Source organism: Neopelma chrysocephalum, unplaced genomic scaffold (assembly GCF_003984885.1).
Source record: "Neopelma chrysocephalum unplaced genomic scaffold, ASM398488v2 Primary Assembly neopelma1_61c, whole genome shotgun sequence".
Taxonomy (NCBI): Eukaryota; Metazoa; Chordata; class Aves; order Passeriformes; family Pipridae; genus Neopelma; species Neopelma chrysocephalum.
The window spans coordinates 64,244-90,728 of record NW_020897718.1 but is presented as its reverse complement, the minus strand read 5'-3'; the positions used below and the strand labels follow the sequence as shown (position 1 = coordinate 90,728).

At 36.1% G+C, this 26,485-nt stretch overlaps 1 protein-coding gene and 1 long non-coding RNA gene across 2 annotated transcripts in view; one reads left to right on the top strand and one right to left on the bottom strand.

Moving 5' to 3' along the window:
- LOC113966933 (baculoviral IAP repeat-containing protein 6) overlaps positions 1-26,485 on the bottom strand; it is a gene marked incomplete at its 5' end in the record, with an annotated part of 109,751 nt that overhangs the window by 19,225 nt on the left and 64,041 nt on the right. Inside the window, one exon of the mRNA XM_027682059.1 lies at positions 2,031-2,241. Within this exon, the coding sequence (XP_027537860.1) occupies positions 2,031-2,241 (211 nt within the window). The remainder of the gene's footprint in view (positions 1-2,030; positions 2,242-26,485) is intronic.
- Positions 19,357-23,605, top strand: LOC113966925. Its single transcript, XR_003534013.1, has 2 exons — positions 19,357-20,178; positions 21,296-23,605. It is a non-coding gene; the product is annotated as an uncharacterized LOC113966925 (long non-coding RNA).

The following is a 26,485-nucleotide window of genomic DNA, read 5'->3' as shown; positions in this document are numbered from 1 at the left end:
CTAGAACCCATAATTATGTTGTTGTTCTGGCAATTTGACTTAAAAGGAACAGCAGATTGTCCATTTAAGAAATTCATGCCAACACTTGCTTATATTTCTGGCACGCCTTCAACTAAAATGCTGAGAACTCAAACCTTCTACCCCAATGATTCCAGGCTGTTCAGGCTGTCGGTGTTTTCATCTTTGTCTATGAACTGCTTAAAAGATAAACAGCATTATGCTTAAACCAACCAGTGAAAGACAAGCTTTCCTTTTCTGTTGACATATCAAAGTAATACAAGAAAATTGTACAGACATTGTAACTGAACCAACCAGGGAATTCTTATCAAATTCACCTGATGCTAAAATAATACTGATTGCGATCCTAGAATTCTTCTTTGTTTACAGATCCTAAGTTGGCACTGAAGAACTAACTAGCCATATCATGTTTATTTTACCAAATTAAAAAGAGGTTATGAGTAGTAGTCATGTGCCATTCTCTCTTTTTAGAATTCAGCCTGGGGAAGTGACATGAGAAGATACAGGTATCCATGGCCATTAAATCTGAAGCTAATGGATGACCAGATCAGCAAAAAAAAAAAAAAGCCCCCAATCAGTGATTCTGGTGGATAATTACATACATATATATTGGAAATGGATTCCATAGAAGCCAAATATATTTTCTTTTTTATTTTAAGAAGATTACAATATACTATGATATGCATAGTATTACCAGCAAGCACAAGCTGACTTTTTTAGATGGGTATCCAACATAAAGAACTGTTTTTTGTCCTTCCTAGTTCTGTTTCTTTTACACTAATTCAGCAAAAAAAAATCCCATTACAGGTACATTACATGCTTGATATGCAAGACTAGCAATCTCAGTCAAGGATTAGAGAAATTTCTGGGTAAAGTCCAGTTCATCAGCAGTTACTAGAAAGAGTTTCCATTAATTAGACTCCTTCTCAGCAAGTCTTTTGGGTAATGGTTGGTAAATACTCCAAGTTTAAAGTGGGAGAAAGAACATTCTACACACACCTTTTCCTGACATTATATTTACCTTCTTTTCAGGATGTTTCAGCATATGCTTAGGGATAGCACTAAATTTTGCAGAGAAGGATAGGTTATTATTTCTTAACAAGCTGTGTTTAAATTGGAAGCAAGTAAATGGAATCAAGAAGCCAATTAATTGCTGGACGCAGAAAATTATTAAAATAAAGAAACGAAAATTTGTTTGCAGCATTTGCAGTTACCAATGAAGTGACAAGACTATGCAAACCTACCAGCTTCTATGTGTCATACCAAAAACATTCCTTGTAAATAGTACAGTAATACAGACAGATAGATAGATATAAATACAGATCTAGAACAAATATAAGGTATGTTTTCACTCTGGACTGCAGCATCCATTCAGAAACATATACAGAACTGAATCTTCTTTCACTTCCATACTCATAACATGTAAGAACACATGTCCTGGTTCTGGTTAGGACAGGGATTATTTTTGCAGTAGCCAGGAGGAAGCATGGCCAGGACCCGGAGATTATTCTATAACACCTCACGTCATTGCCAGGGGTGGGGGGAAGGGGTTCCTTCCAGTTGAGTAAGCATGGTGGAGGGAGCAGTGGGGTGGTGCCAGTTGCAAGCGAGAGGGAGAGAGGTCGGGTGGCATCAGTGAGCTGGCGGGAGCGGTTGGGGTGGTGCGGCTGTAGTCAGGTCAGGCTCTGTAGTCGGGTCATTTTTGCATGTGAATCACTCTCTCATTTGTATAGTTTTGTTATTAATATTGTTGCTGTTATTGTTAATTTTCTTATCTCATTGCTGTTTCCAGTAAATTGTTCTTATTTCAACCCATAATCTTTAGCTTTGGTGCCTCCAATTCTCCTCTCCAGCCTGCCACAGAGGGAGAGGAAGGGGGAGGGGGAGGAGTGAGAGAGGGGCAGTGTGATTTGGAGAGTCTCAGTGGGAGCACTAAATTGAGGAGTACTGTTCCTTAACCACAACAACACAATACAGTTTAAATGAAGGTTAGGGCTAATAAAAGTGATTACCTCAGTCGGTTGGTATAGGTATCTACACAGGTCTTCATTTTAGCCAACAAAGTCCCAACAGAAGCTTGTGACTCACACTGTTCTTCCTCCTCTTCACTACTTTCTCCTGACAGAGGAAGAAGTAATGGTACCATTGATGTGCAGGATGCAATAGCCCGGAGTAATTCTAGCAGAGCTCGGTAGAGGGGAACGTGTCGGGCCATATCCAAAACTAAGAGAGACAAACAGTTTACAAAAATTAATAAAATTGAAGATCCTTCCACTCAGTACAGATGTTTTAAATAGAACACCTAGATACTAATAATTATTAAAATATTAGAAACATTTAATGGTAAAATACAGTATTTTGTATTAGCCACTTATAATTTGTTTTAATGGACCTGTCCTGAAAAATATTGATAAGATGCGCGTAAAACAAAGGTTAACAAAAGACATAAGTGGACAAAAGTGCTAAGAGGATTACCACATGCTATATTAATTTCTAGTAGCTTAATATACAGTCCTGGCTCCAGTTGTACGCTGACAGTAATCATAAGCAAAAATCTATGGAGGAAAAATTGTTACCTATGGCATAGCAGAGTAACATTTGCTGAATCTAACAGCATTAATAAAGCATTAATAAAGACTTTCATGTCACCCACTTTATTTACAGTTATCTTCTCCTTTGGGAAAATTTGTTTACATTATTGCAAGAATATTTACGGCCCTTAAATAAATGAAGTTATCTACTTAGTAGAAGTCTAGTTTTGCTCATTTTTGTGGAGAAAGTATTGTTTTAAAAACCATTATGCATTCTTCAGGGTATGCAAAGGCTCTGAAGGAGATGCAAATTTTATCTGCATACATATGAACCACAAAACAGTACAGATGTGTAAGAATATACACTAAGCAAACCTCACTGTCTTACTGCTTTTCAGTGTGATGTATATGTATTACAGAAGTAACTTTGGGTAGACTATAGATATCAGTTCCTCTGATTAGGAAAGACAGGCAGAGATACACAATTCTAATGGATTCTCTAGCACCACATTGTTTATTTTTCTTTTCCACTTGTTTGGACAAATATGTAATGGATGTCATTTCAACTGACTTTGTATCATTAATAGAAATCCTGAAAATGTATCAATAGGCAGATACTTTAACACAGCTGCCTCCTCTGTCCCTAGGACATGCTATTTTTAACCTAACTGCAGAAAAAATTTGCTCTAGTTTAAAGTATTCACAAATGACTGAGTTTATGATAAAATAAATTTATGCTTTTTCCAGCAAAAAAACGCAGACAACAAAAAGCCCCTGACAACTTGCATTAGGACAGAACAAAGCACAGAAGAACTCTTTAATGTTTCATTTAGCGCATCTCATCCTCCAAGCTAAAGCAGATCACAAACTTTCAACTCCTGTCACCAAACCCTCAGCTCTAAATACAGCACGATGGGACAGTATAAATAGCCAAGCTAAATTCAAGTAGCCGGTTTATGTAGGTTTAAAGCTGGATTTATCTCTACCAGGAGTTCTTTGATCAATAGCTTGCTATTTATTTCTTGAATATATTACAATGGCACAAACTCTTAACTGGGTGAAGTGCTGTTGAAGAGGAAGAAAATTTAGTGAAACAAAGTATTAATCTGCCAGGCCTGGTATCATGGCTCTAAAATTATCCTGTGTCAAAATATTCCATATATGTCTCCATTTCTTATGCTCAATCTCTAGTGAACAATGGTTGCCTACAGAAAAAGCCCCACAACATGCAAAAAGGCCTTAAATTAAACACAAATAGATCTGATGATGTATGGATTAAAAAGAAAAAAACCAACAACCCACAACAAAACACAAAAAAGAAAAAAGAAAAAGAGGTGGGGAGGGGAAAGAAAGGGCAAGCATAAAACCTGGCCATAAACCCCCTCCCACCTGTAGAGCTAAAGACCAAGTGGCTCCTCAGTTTAATTAATAGCTGTTTATTATGAGGATAGTGAGTGAGGGAGAGATATGACCTCTTAGATAACCACAGCATTTCACTCTGGAAAGCTTTTATTTATTTATTTTAACCATGAAATTTTCATGAGGCCAGAATATATAATTTTGAATCCTTCAATGCTGGCTTGCCCTCTCCTTTGCTAAATGGATAGTTAAGTTCAAAATTATTGTCATGAAGGGAACTGAACAGACGTAACTTTAAAATGGAAATGTTTTCCAGAAAGATAAGAGAGACTTCTGGTTTTAGCAGATTCAATGCACTTGTACTGCTTTGCAATTGTTCCCATGTGAAACAAATTAAATGCATTCACTTGGTTTCAATTTAAACAACCTTTTAGGGAACAAATACTAATTTCTTTTACCTTAATGCCAGATTCTGCTAAACCCAATTTTTTTATACCACTATGTGTCTTACACTATTTTTCTCCAGGACCTTTATTATACTTACTAAGAATTATGACTCATGCAAGTGTGTTTGTCTTTCCAAAATGCAAGAATTCCCCTCCATACCCAATCTGAATCCCCAAAATGTTCATCAAGACTGGATATCTAGATAAATATCAGAAACACTTGCTGTAAAGAACTCAAAATAGGCAAATTACTGTTTATTATCTTTATTTGGCAGTTCATCTACTCCCTGCTCCTACTCTGCTTTCAATTGAAAGAGAACGCCAAGCTGACTACAGTGTATGTTTTCTGCAGATATAGGTCTGCTTTCTAAAATAGGTGAAGAAGACTTGAGCATTTTTTAAGCTGTGTAATTTTTAAGACACAACGTTTAAGCCAATAGGACAACAAGACACTCTTTTGTAAATTACCCCCTTGGCCCAGATTTGCTCTTTGCTAACCTGTCCACCTCCTCCTGGTATGACCAGTTGTCCCTACAGCTATCCTAACAGCACTTTTCTGCACTGAGAGAGGCTTAGCAAGTCCAGCAGTGTTCCAGCTAGAACCACAGGCTTTACCACGCAGGCTCCATCATCACCCCTACTGCTTTTAGTGTTTGCAGCATATTTAGTTGGTATTTATGATAGATGTCTTTCCTTTAGATATCATTATGTATATATTTAGGGAGAGTATTTCAGAAATATAAATGATACAGCTTTGTTAAAAAAAATTAGATCCTGTAATGACGTTCTTTAAAATAATTGAATTAAAATACTACAAACACAAATTAAAATATAAAATACAAATCTGCACATTAAAAAAAGCCTACTTCCATCAAATAGAAGCAATGAATTATCATCCTCATACACAGGTATCCTGCCCAACTAAGAAGGCAGCAATATGGATTTCAAGCAAATGTAAACTTCAACGAAGAACAAGTGTTAAAAGTAATCCATTGTATTCTTCAAAGTATGCTGTTCCTTGGGAACACACCTAACTTTTTTTTGCCTGACTGAAGTGGGCAATGAAGGTGTAGCCTAACACTTTATTTGAATTAATAAGGTAGCTTCTTTTGTAGGAAAAAAAATCCAACACATCACAAAACAGAAGCAAATACATTTGCTTATAGCTGAGTTATAATTTGAATACCATTAGCACACATTGAATATGTCAGAATCTTTTTATATGGGTACTTCAGTTGCGTAAGAAGGTACTAACAGTTTGATTCAAATGGTTATGCACATAAGCACCCCAAACTGCAAATACACAGCATTCCTAAGAAAATGAAAAAGGGAGATTAAAATTCTTGACTTTGTAGAAATGGCAGATGGATCCTCTGTTATACCAGATAATGACAAACACCTTTTACAAAGAGCTCACTTTGGTGCTCTCAGGCTCCCGCACCGAGTACACCCGGACTGTCCTGGCTGTTAGGCTCACACCACCTGTGGGCTCTGTCACATCTGTCCACTTTCGTGCTGTTGGTGCTCCCTGGTTCTGTGAGGCAGTGGAGTGCTGAGGAACTCAGCACCAGAGACCAGTTCAGAAGCCTCCTCTTGCCAACTCTCAAATAGAACTGCTGCCCCTGAGAGCCCTGAATGTTCACTAGGTTTCCTGAGCATTTCTTCAAATGACTACAATATGCTACGTACTTATATCAAAAGAAAAGATTGAATTATTTCACACATGAAGGTCTCACCTTTTGGCTATACCAGCAGTTAACGAGTTCAACCAGGAGTGCATAAAGCAGAGCACAAGGCTAAAAACTGCTGCTGAACCTGGACTGTGAGCAGCCAGCTGCAGCAGACCCGCACCACAGCCCCTTGCCAGGGGCCCACAGGCAGCTGTGACAGCCCAGGGTGAGGGAGCAGGGCCAGGAGGTGACAGAGAACAAACAGCAGGTCAACACAGACAACTCTAGCAGCACCATCTTTATTAGCATCTTTGTTCTATTAGTTGCATGAATTATGAGTGGACATGTCCAAAAAACAGGACAATGTCTTATTGTCCCTGCTAATTAGCAAGGAAGTTCAGAGACAACAGGCAGTGTACATATTTACTCACAATTCCCATTTAAAAAAAAAAGTATCTTAGATCTAAATTTATTCTGTTGCATTTAAGAAAAGCAGAAATAGCAGCAGGGTCACTGCCATTTACTAAGATAGGTAGAGATGGCAAACATTTGGAAAACATCTCATGGTTAGGGGGATAAGGTCTCCCATTCCTTTGGGTAATAAAGGTCAAATTTTACTGGAATCACTACAATTCTGTTAGCCTCTTGACACAATGTTTGCAATTTAGAAAGACACTGAAGGCTAAACAGGTAAAAAAATAAGGTATTTCATAAAACTAAATCTCCCTTATATGCTAGTAACAATCAGTCTGATTTGGGTGGAGGGAAGAGGAGTATGACTGAAGTTATTTTAAGAAGTCTTGACTTAAACAAACTGCTGAGCATCCTGTCTTTTGAAAACTACAGTCTTTCACATGCCGAAAGGTCATGAGATATTAAGGCATTGATCCCATTTTTTAAAACTTCTAACCTAAGCCTACTTATTCCTGGGAAACAATCTATTAACATTCAAAGATTGTGTTTGATTTGAGAACGTTTCATTTGTTTTCCACACATCTATTTATTCATCACTAATATAGATCTATTTCTTACAAAAACCTAAGACTGCCCATATGCAATTACAACCTTAATATAATGAAAAGGCATATGAGGACAGGTCTTCACAAGATCAAGGTATCACCTTAAATGTCATATATATCTGTAACAACATAATGGCCCAACTGAGTCTAATACTACTTTGCTTTCTTTTAATATTATACAATATCAAACAAAGAATAGCCAGGCCTAATGGCCCATTAAATAGACAGTACTGAACAGCAATAAATTTTTTTTGCAATTGATTTAATATCCTCAGTTCAACTTAACTGGCTATGAATAAGATTATAAAACTTATTTCCATTGCAAAGGTACAAAGCATATTTAAAACATATTGCAAAGAATAGGACATTTATTCCAAAATAAAGTAAAATATTAATATAGCATATCCATTATATAAAAAATCTTCAGACTTTACAGCAACTTAAAGAAACAAATACAGAAGAATAATTTGTAAGAAAATGATGAAAAGTTCTGCTTTACTTGCATCTAACATGAAGACCTTCCCACTGTGATTCTCACAGAATTCCTACCCCAAAGGAACCTACAAACCTGATGTAAAAAACCCCAAAACGGACACCTGAGGGGAAAAAAAAAAATCAACACCTTTACCAGTTTTAAATATATGGCACTGTCAAATGCAGACCCTCCTTGCTTCTGTGCTACGAGAAAAGCTGTCTATATATATGCTCTCAATTTACCTCCTGTATGTAATTTCTAATTTTCTTCACTCATTATTTAAAAAATTTTCTTCACTCATTATTTAAAGACTCAGTGAATTTCAGTTAGAGGCCCACAGAATGACTATTTTTGTTATGTACAATTTCTTTTTACTTCTGACCAATACACGACTGACGTTCTGCCTTTGTTGAAGGAAAGAAGGTTGTGCAGCCACAGAAGAAGGCACCAATGGTAATCCTTCCTGAATTATGTCCCTTTTATTTGTTTTCTCAAAGAGATTTGCCACTGCAAATATGAGAGGGATGGTCATCAATTAAATGATCAATTATAAGGAAATAACTGGGAAAAAAAAAAGTGTATTCTGGAGGAACCCATATGTATACCCAGGAAATGTAAGGAAGGCCTCCTTCTTGCATGGGGTAAAGCTTCCAGTGACCAAGGAGGATGCCTTCAAGTCTTGTTTCTTATTTTGTTTTTGATCTATTTCAGCAAGACTTTTTATCTTCCTGGAAAGATGAATGATTGTCTTTCGTTAAATATTCATCCAGAAGTAGCCATCTAATCCTGCCTCTGTTTTAAGGCAATGTGAAAGAAAACCACTGACAGTTACATAGAGTAACTATATTATAAAACTGTTCTATTCATATCACACACAAATGCTCGATACTTACTATAGTGTGTCCAAACCTCCCCTGCAAAAATATCCAAGAAAATACCTTTGTATTCCAAGAGATATATTTTTTCTTTTATAGTAATGAAGTTTAAAGGACATGGTATCATCAGCTTAAGAAACTAAAAGTGAAATAAGTCATTCTCATTACTGTGCTACTTATTAAAAAGTTTAAGACCAATATTAAGAACATGACTGCAGTACCTTTTTAACCTCCAAATAAATTTAAAGTACATCCTAAAGTTCTGTCAATTTTACACCATTTCTAAAACACGCTTAGTAATTACTGAGGACATATTTTTTGATGCCTAGGTATGTTATTCACAAACTTAAAACCTATAGCCACGATAAAATTAAGGACTTGAGGATCTCATTATCATATTAAAGACTCTCAGCTGCTACAAACACCACTGTTCAAAAAAAAAAAAACCCACAAAAAGGAAACACTCATTTTGGACTTTTAATTAAACCTTCAGACACAGTGTTTTGGCCACAGACACTGCCAAGCATGGATGAGACACACTGTCTTTCCAATAGGCCACACATCCTTTTGCTAAATATTTTAAAACTGGAGCCGTTCCTCAGCGCCCCTTTACTGCATCTTTGCAAACATATGATCTATGAATGCAGTCCATGCTGCAGGCAATAGTGTCAGTTCCAAATACGTCGTGCTCTGCTGCCTCTTGATTTTCTGTTTCAGAATCAACCCAGGGCAAGCCTCTTTTATAATAGGCCTAATTAACACCCTGTGTTCTGCTCTGTTTTGCTAGAAAAAGAGATTGCCTACAGAGTAGTTCAAAATCAGATCTCTTTAAGTATATATAAGCCTTTGGGTAAAAATAAAACAAAAGATTTTTAAATATTGTCATCTTGTAATTATTTAATTATCTTGGCTTTTTCTTCACTTTTTTTCTCTAATAAGAACAACACCAGCATTTTCACAGTACTATTGTAAGTATCAAGAAAAATTACATCAGAAGAGACTAGTCTCTTGCGTCATGAAGAAGGAGAAAGGGGTTAAGCCTCCTTACAGGTCATGAGTTACAAATCCCATATCAGGGCAGCAAAACCATGCAAGAAGGGTGGGCCTCTCAATTTAATGGGTACAGTGTAAGGCTCCAAGTTATTATTATTATTGTTCAGATACAGCCTTAAAATTTTGCTCTTCTTATATCAGCACTGAGCCCACTAGCAGTCAAAAAAATAAATCAGATCAAATGTTACAAAAGGTAAAGATAAATTAGAAATTACTTATTGAGACTGCATTCAATCATTCGTACCACTTCAATACCATGTGCATTTCCCCCCTTTCTCAAAAAGACATGATAGAACTGGAAAAGGGATAAGAGAAAGGAGACTAAACGATGCCAGGTACAGAATGAGCACTATTTAAAATGAAACAAACTAAGGCATTGCAGTCTCAGTGGCTAATGAAGGATATCATAAAGACATAGTTTTTAAATTATGAGTGGTAAGAAAAGTGAACAGAATTGGACTGATCAATACATTCAAATGAGTGGGCACACCATCAGAAGAAACGCTGCCATTTGTAAAAGAGCATACACTACACAACACATAACTATTAAGCTTTGGAAAAGCCTACCACTAAGTGTCAGGGCAGTAAATATTGTTACAGGTTCAAAAGTAATTGGGTAAATTGATGTAAGAACAGGCCACCAAAGGCTAATACATGAGGGGACACCACCCTTGGCAACATACTAGCAATACCAAAGCAGCATCTGCATTTCAGCCCCATCCCTATATTCTCCCATGGGCATCTGTTATTGTCCACTATTGCTGACAAAGTAATGGGCTAATAACCTTGGTCTGTCTTGGCATTGTGGCTTGTGTCATCTAGAATATTTGAAAAAAAATAACAGTTTAACTGCAACAGCAAATGAAAACTGTGCTTAATTATAGAAGCAAAATGCATTGCTCAAGGTAGTTGGTCAGTCATCTGTAGTGTAGAAATGCTCTTAACCATTTCTGGTTTGCCTATTTTTAAAGAATATTTGATTTTGGTGAAGTATTTTCAGGAAATTTTTGTTTACAAGTAAAGTCAAACAACACTTTTCACAAATTCAGAAGAAAACCTTTGCCAGAAAGGTGCAAGGCACTATTTCATTAGGCCAGTGTGTGCAGTTGAGTAAACAGACACAATTTCCTGTATTTTGAAAGAACAGGAAAAAGAAACTCAAAAAATATTAAAGACATGAAAACCAAACTGATCTTTTAAAGCATAAGTGACTATTAAAACCATATATGACCCTCAGTTTTGGATATATTACTATTTAATGCCACACTCTAGTCCCTGATAATGGAATCCATTAGAGAAATCACTCTCTGCCATTAAACAGAGCTCCAAAAAAACCCTGGAAAAGTGGTTAGGTAATGAAGAGATGCTTCTTGGAGGCTCCAGAGCCATCTTACATGGGGGTTGGGGAATACGTCATCAGGTAAGAATAATTAATGGAATCTAAAAATGCAAAATTGTGTATTCTTTTTTTTTGTTTGATTGAAAAAATGGCCTAGCAGGCATCAGTGTAGAAAGGATGTAAGTTCTGAAGAGTAAGTACATACTGCCATGGGATCCAACCTCACTGCAACTTTTAAGAACCTCTCCTCTGAAAAATATCTGGATTTATGCAACATCAGTTCTTTAAAACCAGCAAAATATGAAGAAACACAGTTAAAGCACAAAGCTATAAATCATATTTGCATTGAAATCTAGAAAACAAGGGTAAGAAAGAATCAATGTAAAGCTCCAGGAATGTTCCATATTATCCAATACAGACAGAATAATATATAGAAAGGCATAAATAAAAGAAATATATTAAAAATATGAAGAAAGATACATATAAAGAAAGGCATTCAGAGACTGCATGAGAAACAGTTGTTTGCCTGATCAAGAGATGAAAAAAAACCTTCTCTACTAATACAGCCCTTTACTATGGCATTTAGTAAGACGAAAAGGATTTGAGGTAAATGTACTGAAATAAATCTAACGTTAAAGGTAAGCTATAAGTGTCAAATTAATTTCCACTTAGCCAAGGAAATAAGAAAAATATTTTCCGTTGAGAAAAATATAAGACTTAAATATTCTGCAGACAAAGCCTTTCTTGAAAAAGTTAAAATAAATTCAAAACAAATCAGGAGGTAGAAGATTGCCTACCACCTCATGTTAAGTGTTTTAAGTGTGCAGCACTCCACAGAGATGAAAAGAAAGGTATCACTGCTCTAAGAACACGGATCAGGATTTTTAAAGGAGTTAATCTGGCTCCCTTCATCCCTGGAGGAAGGAATAGTGATTTCACTATTTTTGGCAGATGAGTGGGCAAGCAGCCACCTTGAAATAGTCCTCAGTCAGTGTTACCTCTTCCAGGCCATAAAACAGTCACTAATATTTTAGAATAAGATAGGAATCGAAAATAAGATGGAAACCTGCCATTTTATTGCACATGCTGCAGAAATCAATGCAGAAATTCAAAATTAGATAATGAAGTTGTGGGGTGTTTTTAAACCACTGCTTCAGTAGATGGAAAAAGGCCAAGATTTGGGTCTTCTGTTCTATCCAGCAGGAGACACCAACATTGTTACTGGAATGAAAGGATGTGCAGTTCCTGTGCTTTTTGATGAGCTTTTGCTATGTGTGAGCACACCTACAAGATCACGTCCTCAGGGGTCAGAAAGGAGACTAGTTAAGCATCTCATTCTGCCTTAAATATCTAATTATTTTGCTTGGCCAGGATGGCAAAGCCCCTGTGCATATGCAAAACAGAACTTCTATCACTCTAGTGTGTTCTTAGTAAAGGCAAAGCAAAAATGTCTAGGACGAACCCTGGCAAACTGCTCTACACGTGAACAGAAGGGATTATTAGTTTCTTTGGTCAGCAAATTTTTACCTGATTGGGCTGTCACTACTTGACAAAACCACTAACATGGAAGAAGACAAAAAATTGTAAAAAACTGAAAAAATTCAGAAGTCTCTTGTATATCATAAAACATTTGTGCCCCCTACACGGTTACTGTATCTTACCAAGAAGGTACAAGAATTACAAAAATAGGAAAGACGCATATTGTACATTTCTGCTATATAATATGCAACTGCAGGACATCTAGTATGGTGTCACATTCTCCTCTGATGTCATATTCTCTTCTCAAAAAAGACTGTTGGTAATAAAAGGCATAATTTTTACAATTAATTCTTAATGCCTCCAGTAAAATCTGTTTATGTTTGTAGCATGTGGCGCTGCACAGAAATGTATTCCAGACACCCAGTACTCATACTCCCAGCTGTAATTACCAAGTCTAAATGAAACCACTCGAGATGTCCTGTCTGACTAAAGTAAAATAAGAAAAAAATGGTACGACCAGTAACATTTACACTGGAAATTTTGAAAGATGCAAGGTGGTATGTCCAATTTTAAAGGGCTGGCTAAATGTCTTTACCAATTACCCTCCAAGGGGAAACCAGTCCAGTACTTAACAGACTCCCAGTCTTGTCCTATGAGCAGGGATACAGCTACCAGTGCTGGCTTCGAGATAATGAAGGGAAAAAATGAGCTCCTGGATGAAATGCTCGTGGGCTTTCACAATGAGATAAATGGCCCAGGAAAGCCTAAGCTCCCTCCACACTAAACATGGCAGAAACTTTACTGCCTTGTGCCTTGAACAGACAGGTCAGTGACCTGTACTGTTTTCTCAAAATTAAACAGCTATCACAAAACGCTGACCATCCATTGGCAGAGAGAATTTCATGGAACACTCATGGCCAAAACCAAACACTTTTGAAGACAACCATCCATACCTTCTATTTCTCAAGAAAACATACAGAAACTAATTTCAGGAATGAAATGAACATCAGCTGCATGTCATGTATGATTTGTTAGCCTCTATACGTCCTTATATCAAGGATCAGCATCTAACTGCATTTCTCCTGAAAGCTTATTAAAAAAGATAACTCATGTGTGGGAGGCAGGAAAGCAAACATCATAGTTTAGTTTCCTTTTACATAAAACATATTACACAATGGAGTGCAAAGCATAAAAGTCTGTCAAAAAAAGTATATCTCCAGTTAGCACCAGCAGAGTTATGTCTAAGTGGATACAAAGGGGAATAGTAAAAAATTACAAGTCCTTGGCAGGCAGATACAGATACACAAGCAGTGTGTTGCTCATGCTTTCAAGACAGTCATTTTATGCTGTAACCACAAAGGTCCAGAAATTCAGTGGTCTCAAATGAGAAAGAAATCTTGTTTACTTATGTTTTCAGGATTGTCTTGTAAAGCACCTTCATTTGGAAAAATTTCTTTTATTTAAAGCCCATTAAAAGCTGATAGACAAAAGCCCCACCCCACTCTTGACTCCAGAGTGAAATACGCTGTCATTTAGGTAGCAGATATGGAAGAGAATGTGTGGGTGAGAAGCAGAAGGGAGAACAATGTGAGATGCGAGAAGCCCCATTGAAATCTAAACTTTACCCCTCCTATTTCTCATCTGATATTTTCTTGAGCATCTTTACCACAATAATCCCTTCCTTCTGGAAAATTTAACAGGCACTTTAATTCACTGTGATCAAGTGACTGGGGCCAGAGGTTGCAAGCTAGTCTGAGGTATGCTCTGAACGTGCAGCTGCAAAATACACCACCAGCTGTATAAATCAATGAAGAGCCCTCCTGCTTATGAATTTATGTTTAAAAGCCATATAAAACAATGTGCAGTACAAAAACAGATAAAGACTGAAGCAGGACCAGTCTCTCAGTGATCTTTGCAAAATACTGACTTGTTGAAAAAACTACCTCCATCAGCTCTTTGAAGCAAACCTCAGTCTTGAAAAGACTAAGTACTTTATCTGTCATGCAATCTAGTACCTAATTACAACCCAAATTTAAGCTGCTTCATTCCTCATAACAGCTAGGTTTTTAATTTTCAAAGATTTCAATGCCATGGTGTTTCAATACATAATTACTCCTTATAAATTACAACAAATTTCTGAAACACAGTGGAGCTGAAAGTACAAATTTATAATTTGTGCTTTCATAAATCTTTTATATTATTAACCACTCAAACAGATAATCGGTTTTGACATTTAAAAAAATTCTGTTACAGTTCTAATCCAAAAGCACTATCTACTAGGAAACAGTCTGCTACTTTAAATGCTTTGAAAATATAGTAAGCACGTATTCATATTCTTTTGCAATAGAAAATAAGAGAGTTTGCAAGGTAATATTTTCATCCTCTTATTCCAAAACTAAGGATGACTAAACAGAGGAAAGAAACGTAGCAAAAGGCACTGGAATGGTGGTATCCTCTAGGTTTGCTTTGTTTTTCAAGATCAGTCATCTGAAAACTCCGGAGAAAGGAGTTCTTGTCTGTCAAAGGTATGATGCTTTAAGGTCTTTGGAGAAAGTGGAACTTGGTGTAGTACTGTAGTTCTCTGAGAGCCACCCTGCTGGACCATGATCAGTTCTGCCTACTCTGCTTCCTCTTTGCTTGTCCAGTGAGGACCCAACAGTCACTTAACGGACTTTTCTGACAGACCAAAATCTATGAACACGACAGCTCAAAAAACTAATACCTGAAAGCCCTAATACTCCTACATGAAGCATGAAGCCTACACTCAAACCAGTGTGTAGAAATACTCCCAAAAAACATCTTGAGCTGCAGAGAACAGCACTGAAACAGAACTGAAGCATTCTAGAAGTTACTAAACACTTTATAAACGTACAATAACCATACAAGAGATTCTTTTTGATACCAATAAAGAAAGGAAAAATCAAGATTGCCCAGCATCGCACATGAGACTAGAGACTGAAGAAGAAAAAACAGCCTCTTGCTCTTATTCCATCATTCCCTTCCATCACATTCAGAAGGTCACCACACACAGTTGGGGCTGAAATTCCCATCTCTAACTGAGGACCATTCATCAGTCACCTACTTCTGAATTGCTTCAGTTCATAAAGACATTGACTTAGTTCCCTCAAAAAAAATATGTGACATTCCACATGACACCTTCCAAAGGTCAACTGGCTGTTCTTCCTAAGTTTTTACTCAACCATCAAACATCACTTTTCTTGACAAAATACCGGTGTGCATTCTGACCATGATCACAGACAATAAAACAGGGGTCAAGCTTGACCAGTGCTAAGAGAAGCTGGTGTTGAAAGGAGTGTGGCAGAAGAACTGGTACTACTCCATGTCCATTTAATTGACTAAACATAGAATTATTTTAGAGCAAATATGAGAAACTGGAACAAGCAAAGTCCTGGTAAGTGAAGATTGACAGGTGGGAACCAACTAGAGGAACTTCTGTAGCTAGTTATGAGAGAATTTTGAACTTTTCCAAGGATATTCTAGGTCAGTAATTAGAGTTACAAAATAAGGAAAACCTCCAGACAATAGTCAAAAGGCAATGAAATTCCTCAATCTGAAGGAAAACACAAGATGTAGACACATAGTTGAAGTGTCAAAATCATCAAATCAATGCTGAGTTGTAACACATGAAAGAGCTGTGAATGAGTATAGTAAGAAATCTAAAAATAACTTGTGTTGCTACAGATGAAGGATCTGAGTTCTTCCTTTTTTTCCACAGAAGAGTAAAAAAATACTTTGAAATCTGGCCATGCTCATCACTACTGAGTTGAGGGCATCACACATCAATCTGTATAATAAAAAAATAGGATAAGAGCTCCCACAAAGAAAACATTAGCTGTGTTAAGTTCTCAGGAGAGAGAGAAAAAAAGAAAAAAACTAAGGAAAAAAGGAGTGTGGCTATCCACTTCTCTCACTTATGCTAAGCGAACCAGTTCATCTTAATTTGTCCCTACTATTACATCTCCCAAGAGACACAGTTTTGCTCTACTGTTCTGCAATTTAACTGAAAAACTGTTAGACCTCATAAAGAGAAGTTTGTGAAGGTTGTCAGAGAAGAAAACCAGAATGCATCACCTACAGGAAGTGTGTGCTACCACATTTCAACTACCTTCCTGCATCTTAGGGCAAATGAAGAACAAATACAAGGAGAAACAGTCTTCATGGACAACTGATGTACACACGATCTTTTGGTTTTCATTACAGCATCTTAACCTAACTAGATTTTTAAGCCCAGACAGTTCTTTCTATTATTCTCTCTATTTTCACCTCCCAATTTTCTTTACATTCTACTTTAACTTGCAATCTTGTTCAGAGCATTCTCTCTCTATAAAGGTAAACTATATCTCACTCAAAACGTGCTATTTTAATGAAAAAATACAGCAGTAATCTTAGAGTACATAGGAATCCAAATAATATGAATTCATAAAAATACATGAGGAACAAGAACACATACACTTTTGTTAAGAGTATTTGCCCCTTTTGTAATTGTTGTGTTATGGGTGTATTGCATTACTTGTGGCAGTAGTGTATAGCAGGATAATGATCATCAAAGGACCAAGACTGTAAATTGTTGAATTTATACCACTGAGTTTCTATAAGATAGCTTGGCAACCTCTTCTGAAGTATGAATATCTTTAAAATATGACACACATTTGTATTGCCTAAGGTTAATTCCCATGCAATAGAAGCGACATCAGCAGTAATGAACAGAGTGACCTCTAATCAACCAAATTTGTTCTACTCTTGGAAAACTACATAAATCAGTTACCAAGGAGTTGCCAAAGCCTTACTAAGTACTTGAAAGCTCTTCCTAGATGAAAGTAACAGGATTAAATTTAGGATGATTTTGGATACTACTGTCCAAACCCCAAATACTATGTAACCATGTAATGTTCACTCCAAAATAGGTGGGTTTATTACTGACTTCTCTAAAAGGTCCTCCCAGACTCTAATGTTATTTTACAAAAAATGTAAAATATCTCCCCATCTTTACAAATGCCATCAAATATTATGGACAAAACAAGGCCCTTTCAAATCAACCTATATTACTCACTTCACTCCTGAGAAATCTTGCATGAAATTTTCCCCTCACTGCAGCTATAAGGAAGTTATTTGTAAATGCCAGCTTCCACCCAGCATGGATGAATTCCTTGAGTTTCCTATAACCGACAAATGTTAAGCCTGACAACTTTTATGTTTTAATTCTCAAACAGCAACTGTTTATTACCAGTAACAGCTTAAGCAGCTACTGCCCCACCCCTCCTACTGTGCTGTGCTAGAGATTTATTTTTGGCTGGGTCTGTTTTCCAAACCCATTTACAGCATGTCCGCAAAGACACGCATGTCAATACAATGGAAGGACGTGAGGGGAGAAATCCCATCAAACCATGGCAAATGCTGGACTTGAATCACGGTGTGCAGGAGGCTTCTCTCCCCTCCACTGTGTGCAGAGGGAGCCCAGAGAGATTTGTTTCCCTGAGTTCCCTGTAGCCACTCAAGTGCCCTTTGCATCACAACTATGAAAACGGCAGACCACCATGAGACCTCAACCACGGCAATAACCAGGCCAACAAATATCCTGTGAATCTTTTTCTGCTCTCTGTGGAAACATCCTAATTAGCTAGTTCTTTGCAGTGGAGCTGAAAATATATCATTAATCTTTAAATAAAATATGCATGTTGCACCATTTCTCCCTTTCACAAAAGAAAGGGTTTGACTTTTCATGTGTGAGGGTTAATAGAGTAACTTGAAAATTCAGTTATTGCTAGGGACTCTCAGCAACGTGAATGGTCAGAATACACAGATGAAGATTTTCACATCTTTGTATCTCTGAATGGCTCTAAATGAATACAAAAATATATTCAAGATATACAGACACAAAAAAATTGCATGAACAAGTGAAGATGCAGCAGCCTTTTTAGAATAAGAAAATAGCAAGAGCTTGAAATGAAAGACCATATACACATAGTAGAATACATATTTAAGGAAGCTATGCTGGAGAAATTTAAATTAATTAGTTAAATCTTCTAGAGTCAAACAATTTCACTGAGGCAACGTAACTTTCAGGATAAAGGGCAAATAATGCGGAAGTACCATACAGTACTTCAAACATGGTATTTATTATTAAAATGATGGACATGTAATATATGCAGTTTTGTTTGTTACTAAGAAACTAACAAATGTACTTAGACACTTTAGAAAAATAATGAGAAAAAATTTAATGTAAATTCAGTTGAAATTGGAAGAATTCAAAATAACGATTCTACTATCTTCTGCTTTCTCACTAAAAGATTATTGAAAACTGAATCTCAAACAATGCCTTGTAATTTCTAAAATATGCTGTTCTGGAAAACTATCAAGGTTTCCAGTTACATTCCTCCTGTTTAAATTCAATGTAATTAATTGTGCTTTGACTTTTTATATACTTATACAAAAGTACATTTTTGTACATTTGAATTCTGAATTGCTTGATGTTGCAAGTATTTTTGACAAAATAAATTTTCTGATATATGTAAAATAGGGTTGCCTTTGCATCAATAAGTTATGCTATACCAATGAAAACACATTGCATTGGTAGGCTTCACAGACCACAGCCACTGAATAAAATTATTTGAAACACAGCTGCTTGCAGAGATTATTAAAATTGGGGGGGGGGGGTTTATCTGAAAAGACTGGGAGGAGAAGACTTTGCAGAGTTCTCCCCCCTTTCCAACCGGACAGGAAAAAATTGCCTTTCTGATTTATCTAGGAAAAAAATTGTGTTGAGGGTTTCTGTGAAATCAGAACAGGAATATTTTCCTTTAAGTGTGTGTTTTCATTAATTACATACTAACCTGCATTCTTTGGGTGGTGAAATAAAAGAGAAAAAGCATTAGAAGTAGTATTTCCTATAGAAACAATTGCCTGTCAAACAAAGCATAAAAAGACAAAAGGCAGAAACACTGTTTCAGCTTGAATGCCTTAATGTCACCATTTGTCATACAGCACTTCCTCAGAAAACCCAGAAGTACAGTTAACTCTACTCCTCTTTACACCACACACTTTCTCTGTTGGTACAGGATTAAAATGTGCCCGGCCTGACAATGAAACAGCAGAGCCATCGCACATTGTTATGCAACTCACTGTCTGCAAGGGTGGCTCGTAGCTCCTTCTTTATTCAGCAAGTGCCAAGTGCATGTTTAATCAATGTCACAGCTCACCACAGTGTGCAACTAAAGCCACCGTCATTCCTCTCTTCAGATTTGCCTGGCTGAGTTATGCAATGCTCCGAAGAATACCTTGGAATTCTTTCCAGAGGCTCTGAATGCAGGTGTGTGACAGCGTTCACACTACTGCCAGCAAAGCAGACTTCTTTTCATCCTTTTTCAGGCTGGACTAAAATTACATAGTGTGACTGCACGTAGTTCGCTGCATTTGGAATTACAGCATGTCAACGTGAGAAAGCCTCTTCAGACGGCTGCCACAAAGAGTAAATCAAAGGCTGGGTTTTTCTGAAATCTTAATAAATAACTAAGTATAACTGAATAAAACCAGGAGCTGTTTGTAATTTTTTTAAGACAAAACAGAATAGCATGCATTTTGTTGCTCTGCATCATCGAAGGAAAAAAAGCCACAATTTTAATGGGAATTAGTCAACAGTGAGGATCATTACGAGAAAGAGCTTTACTGTTTTTCGACTACACTTGCTTTAGTGGATTACTGAAAGAGAACACCAGTCATTTGGAAGATTCTGTAACATTATTATCCTCACCGATAAACTTCATCAAGAAACTGCTCGTGCTCCTATCTGATCTGTCTGAGTGAGAAGCCCCTTCATGAAGATAAAAGCCTGGCTTGCCACTGAATCGACGAGTAAGAAGCATGTCTGATGACATTTTATTCCTGATGCAATGTAGGGTAAGAAATACCTTTTATATTTTACCTTTCTGTAAGATATGTTCTGAGCTGATAGCATTAATTAGACTCACAGCAGAAATTCGTTAATCTCTAATGATTAAAGATGTTTGCCAGAAGAGAAAAATGCTGTTGCACTATAAAATGTGATTGTAAATCTTCAGTATATTGGAGTTATGTGAACTAGTAGACATCCCAATCAAATTTCTGATCAATAAAGCTAAAACAGCATGGCAGATTACATATAAGATCAACATCTCAGTCACCAACGAACATAATTTTACAGGGAATATGTTTCTAGAGGATATTTGACTGTAAATTAAGAGTACTAGAGCAGCTAAGTAATAGAAACGACCTGTCAACCTCACTTTTGCAACAAAAAAAAAAAGATAATAAATCACATGCATCTGGAAATGTCCACCTTGAATTCCTACATTGCATAGAATTTTGCTACTGTAACAGTACACTACTGTTCTTTGGCATACTGCAAAAATCAGCATATATATCAACAACCTTTACATTTGAAGAGATAGACATTATCTGTTAAATGTTTACTGTTGCATGGATGTCCAAAAGCTGATCTATTAAACATGAAAAAGGGCAAGATCTTACCTGCAATTGCCTACTTAGGCTCACTGGTGAAAAACAACTGTAATACTGTATTAAGGAGGTATATTTTACATGTTTGAAAACAGCAGGCATTAACATTTTCAACTGTTTTTGTACCATGGAGTTAAATATTTAAGAATGGCCGAAAATGCACATAACCTCCCCAGGCATTTCAGAGTATTCCACAATGCTCACATACCTGCTTTCATCAATTTCATGTTTTGTAAGGAAACAAATTATTTGGCTAAAGATAAATTTTAAATTTCTTTTATAATAAAGCATAATAACTGGCTTGAAGCACCAAGCTATTTTTCACTCCTATCAAATCTGTATCTACAGAACAATTATTTTTAACATGGAAATGTTCATACAAAAAGAAAACAAAAGATGAGTGCAACTGAATAAACACAGCATTAAGAAATGTTGTGTAAGAACTACAGAATTGTTTTTAAAAAGATCGAAGCTTGCATGTTTGTCAGACCAGATTTACCATTTGCTTTCTTTTTTCTAGCTAGCTGCCAGAATACTGGTGAAGGCATTTGCAGGAAAAATGGGGACCTCTGCCATCACAACACTGGAAGATGTAAAAAGGCAAGAGGAAAAGGAGGAAAAAGAAGAATCTATTTTAGCACTGCTTGGAATCATTGGAACTGTGCTCAATTTATTTGTTATTGTTTTTGTGTATATCTACACTACACTTTGATGACATTTTTGAATATCAATTGCACATCACACAGTGCAAAGACCTGCGATGGCAAGAATGATTTCTAAATTTAAAGCAAAAAACCTCCACTGTCTGAAAGGATTATCAAAAACATTCCAGAGCAAAGTGTCTGGGTAAGGGTGCTGCATCAATAACTGATAAATGTATCTGTAAGCCCAGTTAGAGTGCTACATTATGTAAATGAAGGCAGACAATATTCAACTTCTCATTGGCAACAGATGAAATCCAAATAGCAGGATCAGAAATGGCACTTTTTTACTGCCAGCAAACATGCAAGACAGAAATGTAAGCAAACACTAAAAATAATCAGAACAGAGAAAGACATAAATTAAATATATAAACAAATATAAGCAAGCCCCCATGATGCTTTCTATGGTTTTATGCAGTATGTCTCTTCATAGCTGAGACCAGAAAACAGACAAAAAGGGGTTTATTTTTAGACCACCATAATTTAGGCTTATAACTTACATTAATGTATGATAAGTGTGGAAACAGGAACACTGTTATACCAGAAGTTGTAATACTATAAATAAAATTTTAACTATTGACTATATTCTGCAGCATTTTTGTTAGTCTTGTGGAAAGCTGAAAAAGGTTAGACTTTCTTGCCTTTACTAAATCTGTATTTGAAATCATCATGCTATACAGACCATGTGCTTTTCTTTAAATCCTTTAAAGTGGTGTGAAAAAATAAAGAATAGTTTTAGTACTTCTTTTAAGAAATATTAATAACTATGACACACTAATACATATTCTCTAAATGAAAAAAACCTTAAATTACATTTTCTATATTGCCATTTTTTGAATGTGCTTAACAGACGTCAAATACAACTCTCATGTTTTCATCCTGATGCTTATTTCCATGTAAGACATATCACACAAGGATTCAAGGTGTCTCATGGAAAACAGGTTTAATAACCTTTGTCCAGAAGACTGTACTCTCCCTTTCTGGACGAGGTCCTGAAGACATTTTCCCTTTTTGCACTGTTTATGATTGAGGCCCAGAAGTGCAACTTTTACGCATACTTCACGGAATGTCCAATTTAACTACTTGACATTGATGAAATTATTTCCACATTTTAAATTAAACCTACATATGTCTTTGAATTAGATCCAAAACTGCAGATAGTCTGAGATCATAGAAGTTTTCGTATATGTGATTGTATCTCACATACATCTTATAAGACAAAAGTTACTTTTGAGAGCTTAGGATTAAAATCACAGTAAATAAACAACACAAAAAACAAAACCAAAAACAAACCACCAAGAAACCGATTTTAATGAATACTCTTCTTACTATTACATGTGCCACAGCGGAACAATGGAACAGCTGCATTTCTGAAAATCAACTCAATTTCTTCTCCTAGGCTGCAAAGCTACATCCAGTCCCTCCATAAAACAACATGCAAAGAAATACATCACTTATATAGGTGATAGTTTATTACTGTATAGAATTTCATAACTGCTAAACCAGCTGAGCCTTTGGAAGTCACTTCGAAACAAGCACATGAATAAGATAAGGTCAGGGATCTAGAACAGAATGAATTTGGCAATGATATTTCCGTCAGCTGCAGAAACCACGCTGCAACACTGATCTATGGATGAATGAGGTAGAAGATGGTATATTCTGGTTTTGCAACTCTGATTCAATACTGGCTCAACCAGAAGAAATGATAAACTGAGCTGAGGCTGCACTGGAAGGAAGCACGTGCAGACAAGAAAATTTATTCACTATCCATAGTCTACAGCAAGTCTCTAGTAATGTATACTTATTTTTAGTATATGAAGCACCAAAGCATTCTGTAAAACTAAGCTACATTCTAGAGGAATTATGCAGGTTGCTAATGTTTATTTAATACTACAGAAAAGATATAACCATTATTAATTTTTTCTATGTACTTCTTATATCTACATACTTATGGATATTATTGCATTAATCTCATAATACAAGGATATTTGAGATGGGTCTTAAAATGAAAGGTTACAAGAACCTGAAAACTGAAATTCAGGTAGAAATTACTGCTGTTTATTTTGATCCTGAAGTTATTTAAAACTTGTAGATTCTGTGAAATAAATAAAAAATTTTATTTCATACCATTTCAGTGCACACCTCTCTTCTCAAAATTGTGAATCAACTAATACACCAGCATTGGAGTGAAAAACTGCACCTATTTTTATGTAAGCACTTCAACAGCAAAATAGATAAAAAACAATCCCAAAGTTATAACCAAATGTGGCAAAGGTTCAGCATCATTCTTTTACCAATGAATGAGTTCATTAACATTAATGAAGGCTAGGAGAATTTTTAATTCCAGTAATTATATACTGTCTATCTAAACTGCCACTGTACTTCTAATTTTATTTACAGCAAAGACTTTGACCTTTTGAAGGAAGTCAAAGGGTAACATTATCATTAGATTGCCCTGGCATACAAGTTATATTTTGTTTTAAAACAGCAGTCCAGTATTCAACCTAAACGGGTAACACATGTGCTTTATTCTCATGTGGACCTATGTCTAACTTTAGTTAAATGAGCTCTGATATACCGCTCTGGTGCTCATACATTTAATCCAATACATGCATAAAATCTCAATAACAAAAAAAAAAATCTTAATAGCAACTACCTCTCTTTATGCACAGTAAAAAGTCAATAGTCTAGGGAAAAGCACGGTTGTGTGATGATTCAACATTTATGCTGCAGCAGCACACCACCGGTGATGGATGAATTAAGAGCTCAGTGTACCAGCTTCAGAGTACTCAACTTAGTTCAGTGGAACTGGACTACTTTGCAAAAAGTAAAAGAACACCATATAATGCCTTGAGAATAAATATGATTAATAGAAAAGAAGTACTCTACCTTCAGCAGGCAAACTAGTCTAGTTGAAGCTCTGAGGTAAGGAGCCAAGGCCTGAACAGTATGACTTTTATGGATGCAACTAACAAAGGTACATCAAAAGAGGCAGAAAAAAGAATTCAGTACATTCACATTCAATGTATTTGTCCATAGTACTTACTAAATAAAGTTCATAATGAGGTGTTTGGCAGCAGGATAAAGCAGTACAACTTTTTGTTAATGAATCCACAGGTCCATGGGGTGGCAGTACTTGGTAAACTATGAAAGGTGCATTGGAAGCAAATATTGGACTCTCATGAAGTGAAACATGCTGGTCAGTAAACAAAATTCTTTCAGCAAAGCTCTCCCACAGAAATGCATCGTCTCTTCTCAGCAGTCAAACTCAGGGAAGACTGAGCTAATCTAACACCACAAGCTATGCTGACCACATCACACAGAGTCTTTGTCCACTGAAGAAGGAAGGGTGGCTAAATAATGGAGCATGCAAAAAACTCCCACCTAAAATCACAATATTGCCTGCTTTCTGTAAGCCTGGGAATTCAAGCAAAGAGAATTCAAGTAGAATTCTGCAATTTGATATGAAGTCTATTTTCCCAGGAAAAGGTGGTATCAAACTTCTCTCAATATTTGACTTTAAACATTTATCTCAGGATTTGCTAGATAGTAGTTGAAGGACAAACCAGTACAACTATATTTTCAAGCAAGAAGAGCCTACCTAATTGTGGTATCTCTGACAAAATCCCAGCTTCACTGGGCTTTTTACTGTCCAAGCCCATAAAAAAATATACAGTCCTTGTCCTAAAAGTCACTTGATTTTCTTTCTTTCTGTTTCATGACTCCCTTCCACTGCCTTATCTCTATAAACCTTGTTAGCTACAAAGAGTATTATAAATGCTCCTTTCTTCTTTCCCACTTGCAAATACTAGCTTGTATTAGTCTTCATAAACCTAAGACCATCAGTCAAATAACTTACTTTTATCAGCAAAATCTAGACCTTCAAGATAGTCATGTACTCCAGTTAGAATCTGATGGTCAAACGTTTGCTAGGAACCTCTTGTTGCACAGTGCAAATTTTATTGCTGTGCATTTTGCTCAAGGAGAGAAGTGTTCACATATTTGAAAGAATTTCAATAGCAATAATTCTTTCAAATGAAATGTGCTAGATACAAGATAACAGCGAAAAGGTCTTACGTGACAGCTTTTGGTATATGATACAGAAGTTAAGAACTACTTGAATTTTACACATGTAAATATGAATTAAGCCCTTAATAAAAAACACAGGTGTAGTAAAAAAACCTCACCATGTTGCAAAGATAAACTTTTTTCATTTATGAAATGAAAGATAATAAAAGCCATGGTAATGCCATAACCAGATATGAAATAAATGCGAAAAAAATCATGAAGAAACAGTGAAGATTACAGTAGTTACTGCTTCTTGTGACTAGAGCCATCTTGCATAATAGGAAAGTCCTTCATAGACAGATAAACCTTCCCTCTCTACAAGAAAAAAGCAATTATGGAAATTAATGAAAGTGGTTAGTTCACAGTTTTCAAGGACTTCACAATCACCTCACTCTGATGCAGATGAAGCGTCAGAACGTATCAGAGCAATCTGGTTTGTACTCATCTGGTTCAAGGTGAGGTTTCTAACAGATTAAATGTTATGTGAGCGCTCCTTATCTGATCAATATTATTTTAATCTTCAACAATCTAGATAACAATCTAGTCCATGTATGTTATGGGCAAATTAAGCATGATGGTAAAATACAGTCAAGCAACAAAAAACCTACATAGATTTCTATCTGTGACATAGGCCAATCTGTCAAAACAGCCTTGCAAGAAGGATGTACCATATCTGCAGCTAACTGAACATATGAAACCAAAATATAAAATTCACATCAATACCAAAATACTAACTATCTTATATCACCAGTGTTATCAGCCTACTGTGCAAGAAAAGGAACAGTACACCAGCAGCCTCATTGCACATATTTATCAAAAGTTTTTCCCACTTAACTGTATGTATATGCATATGTATATGTATATAATATGCATATAATATGTATATAATATATAATGCATATGTATATGTATATAATATGCATATAATATGTATATAATAT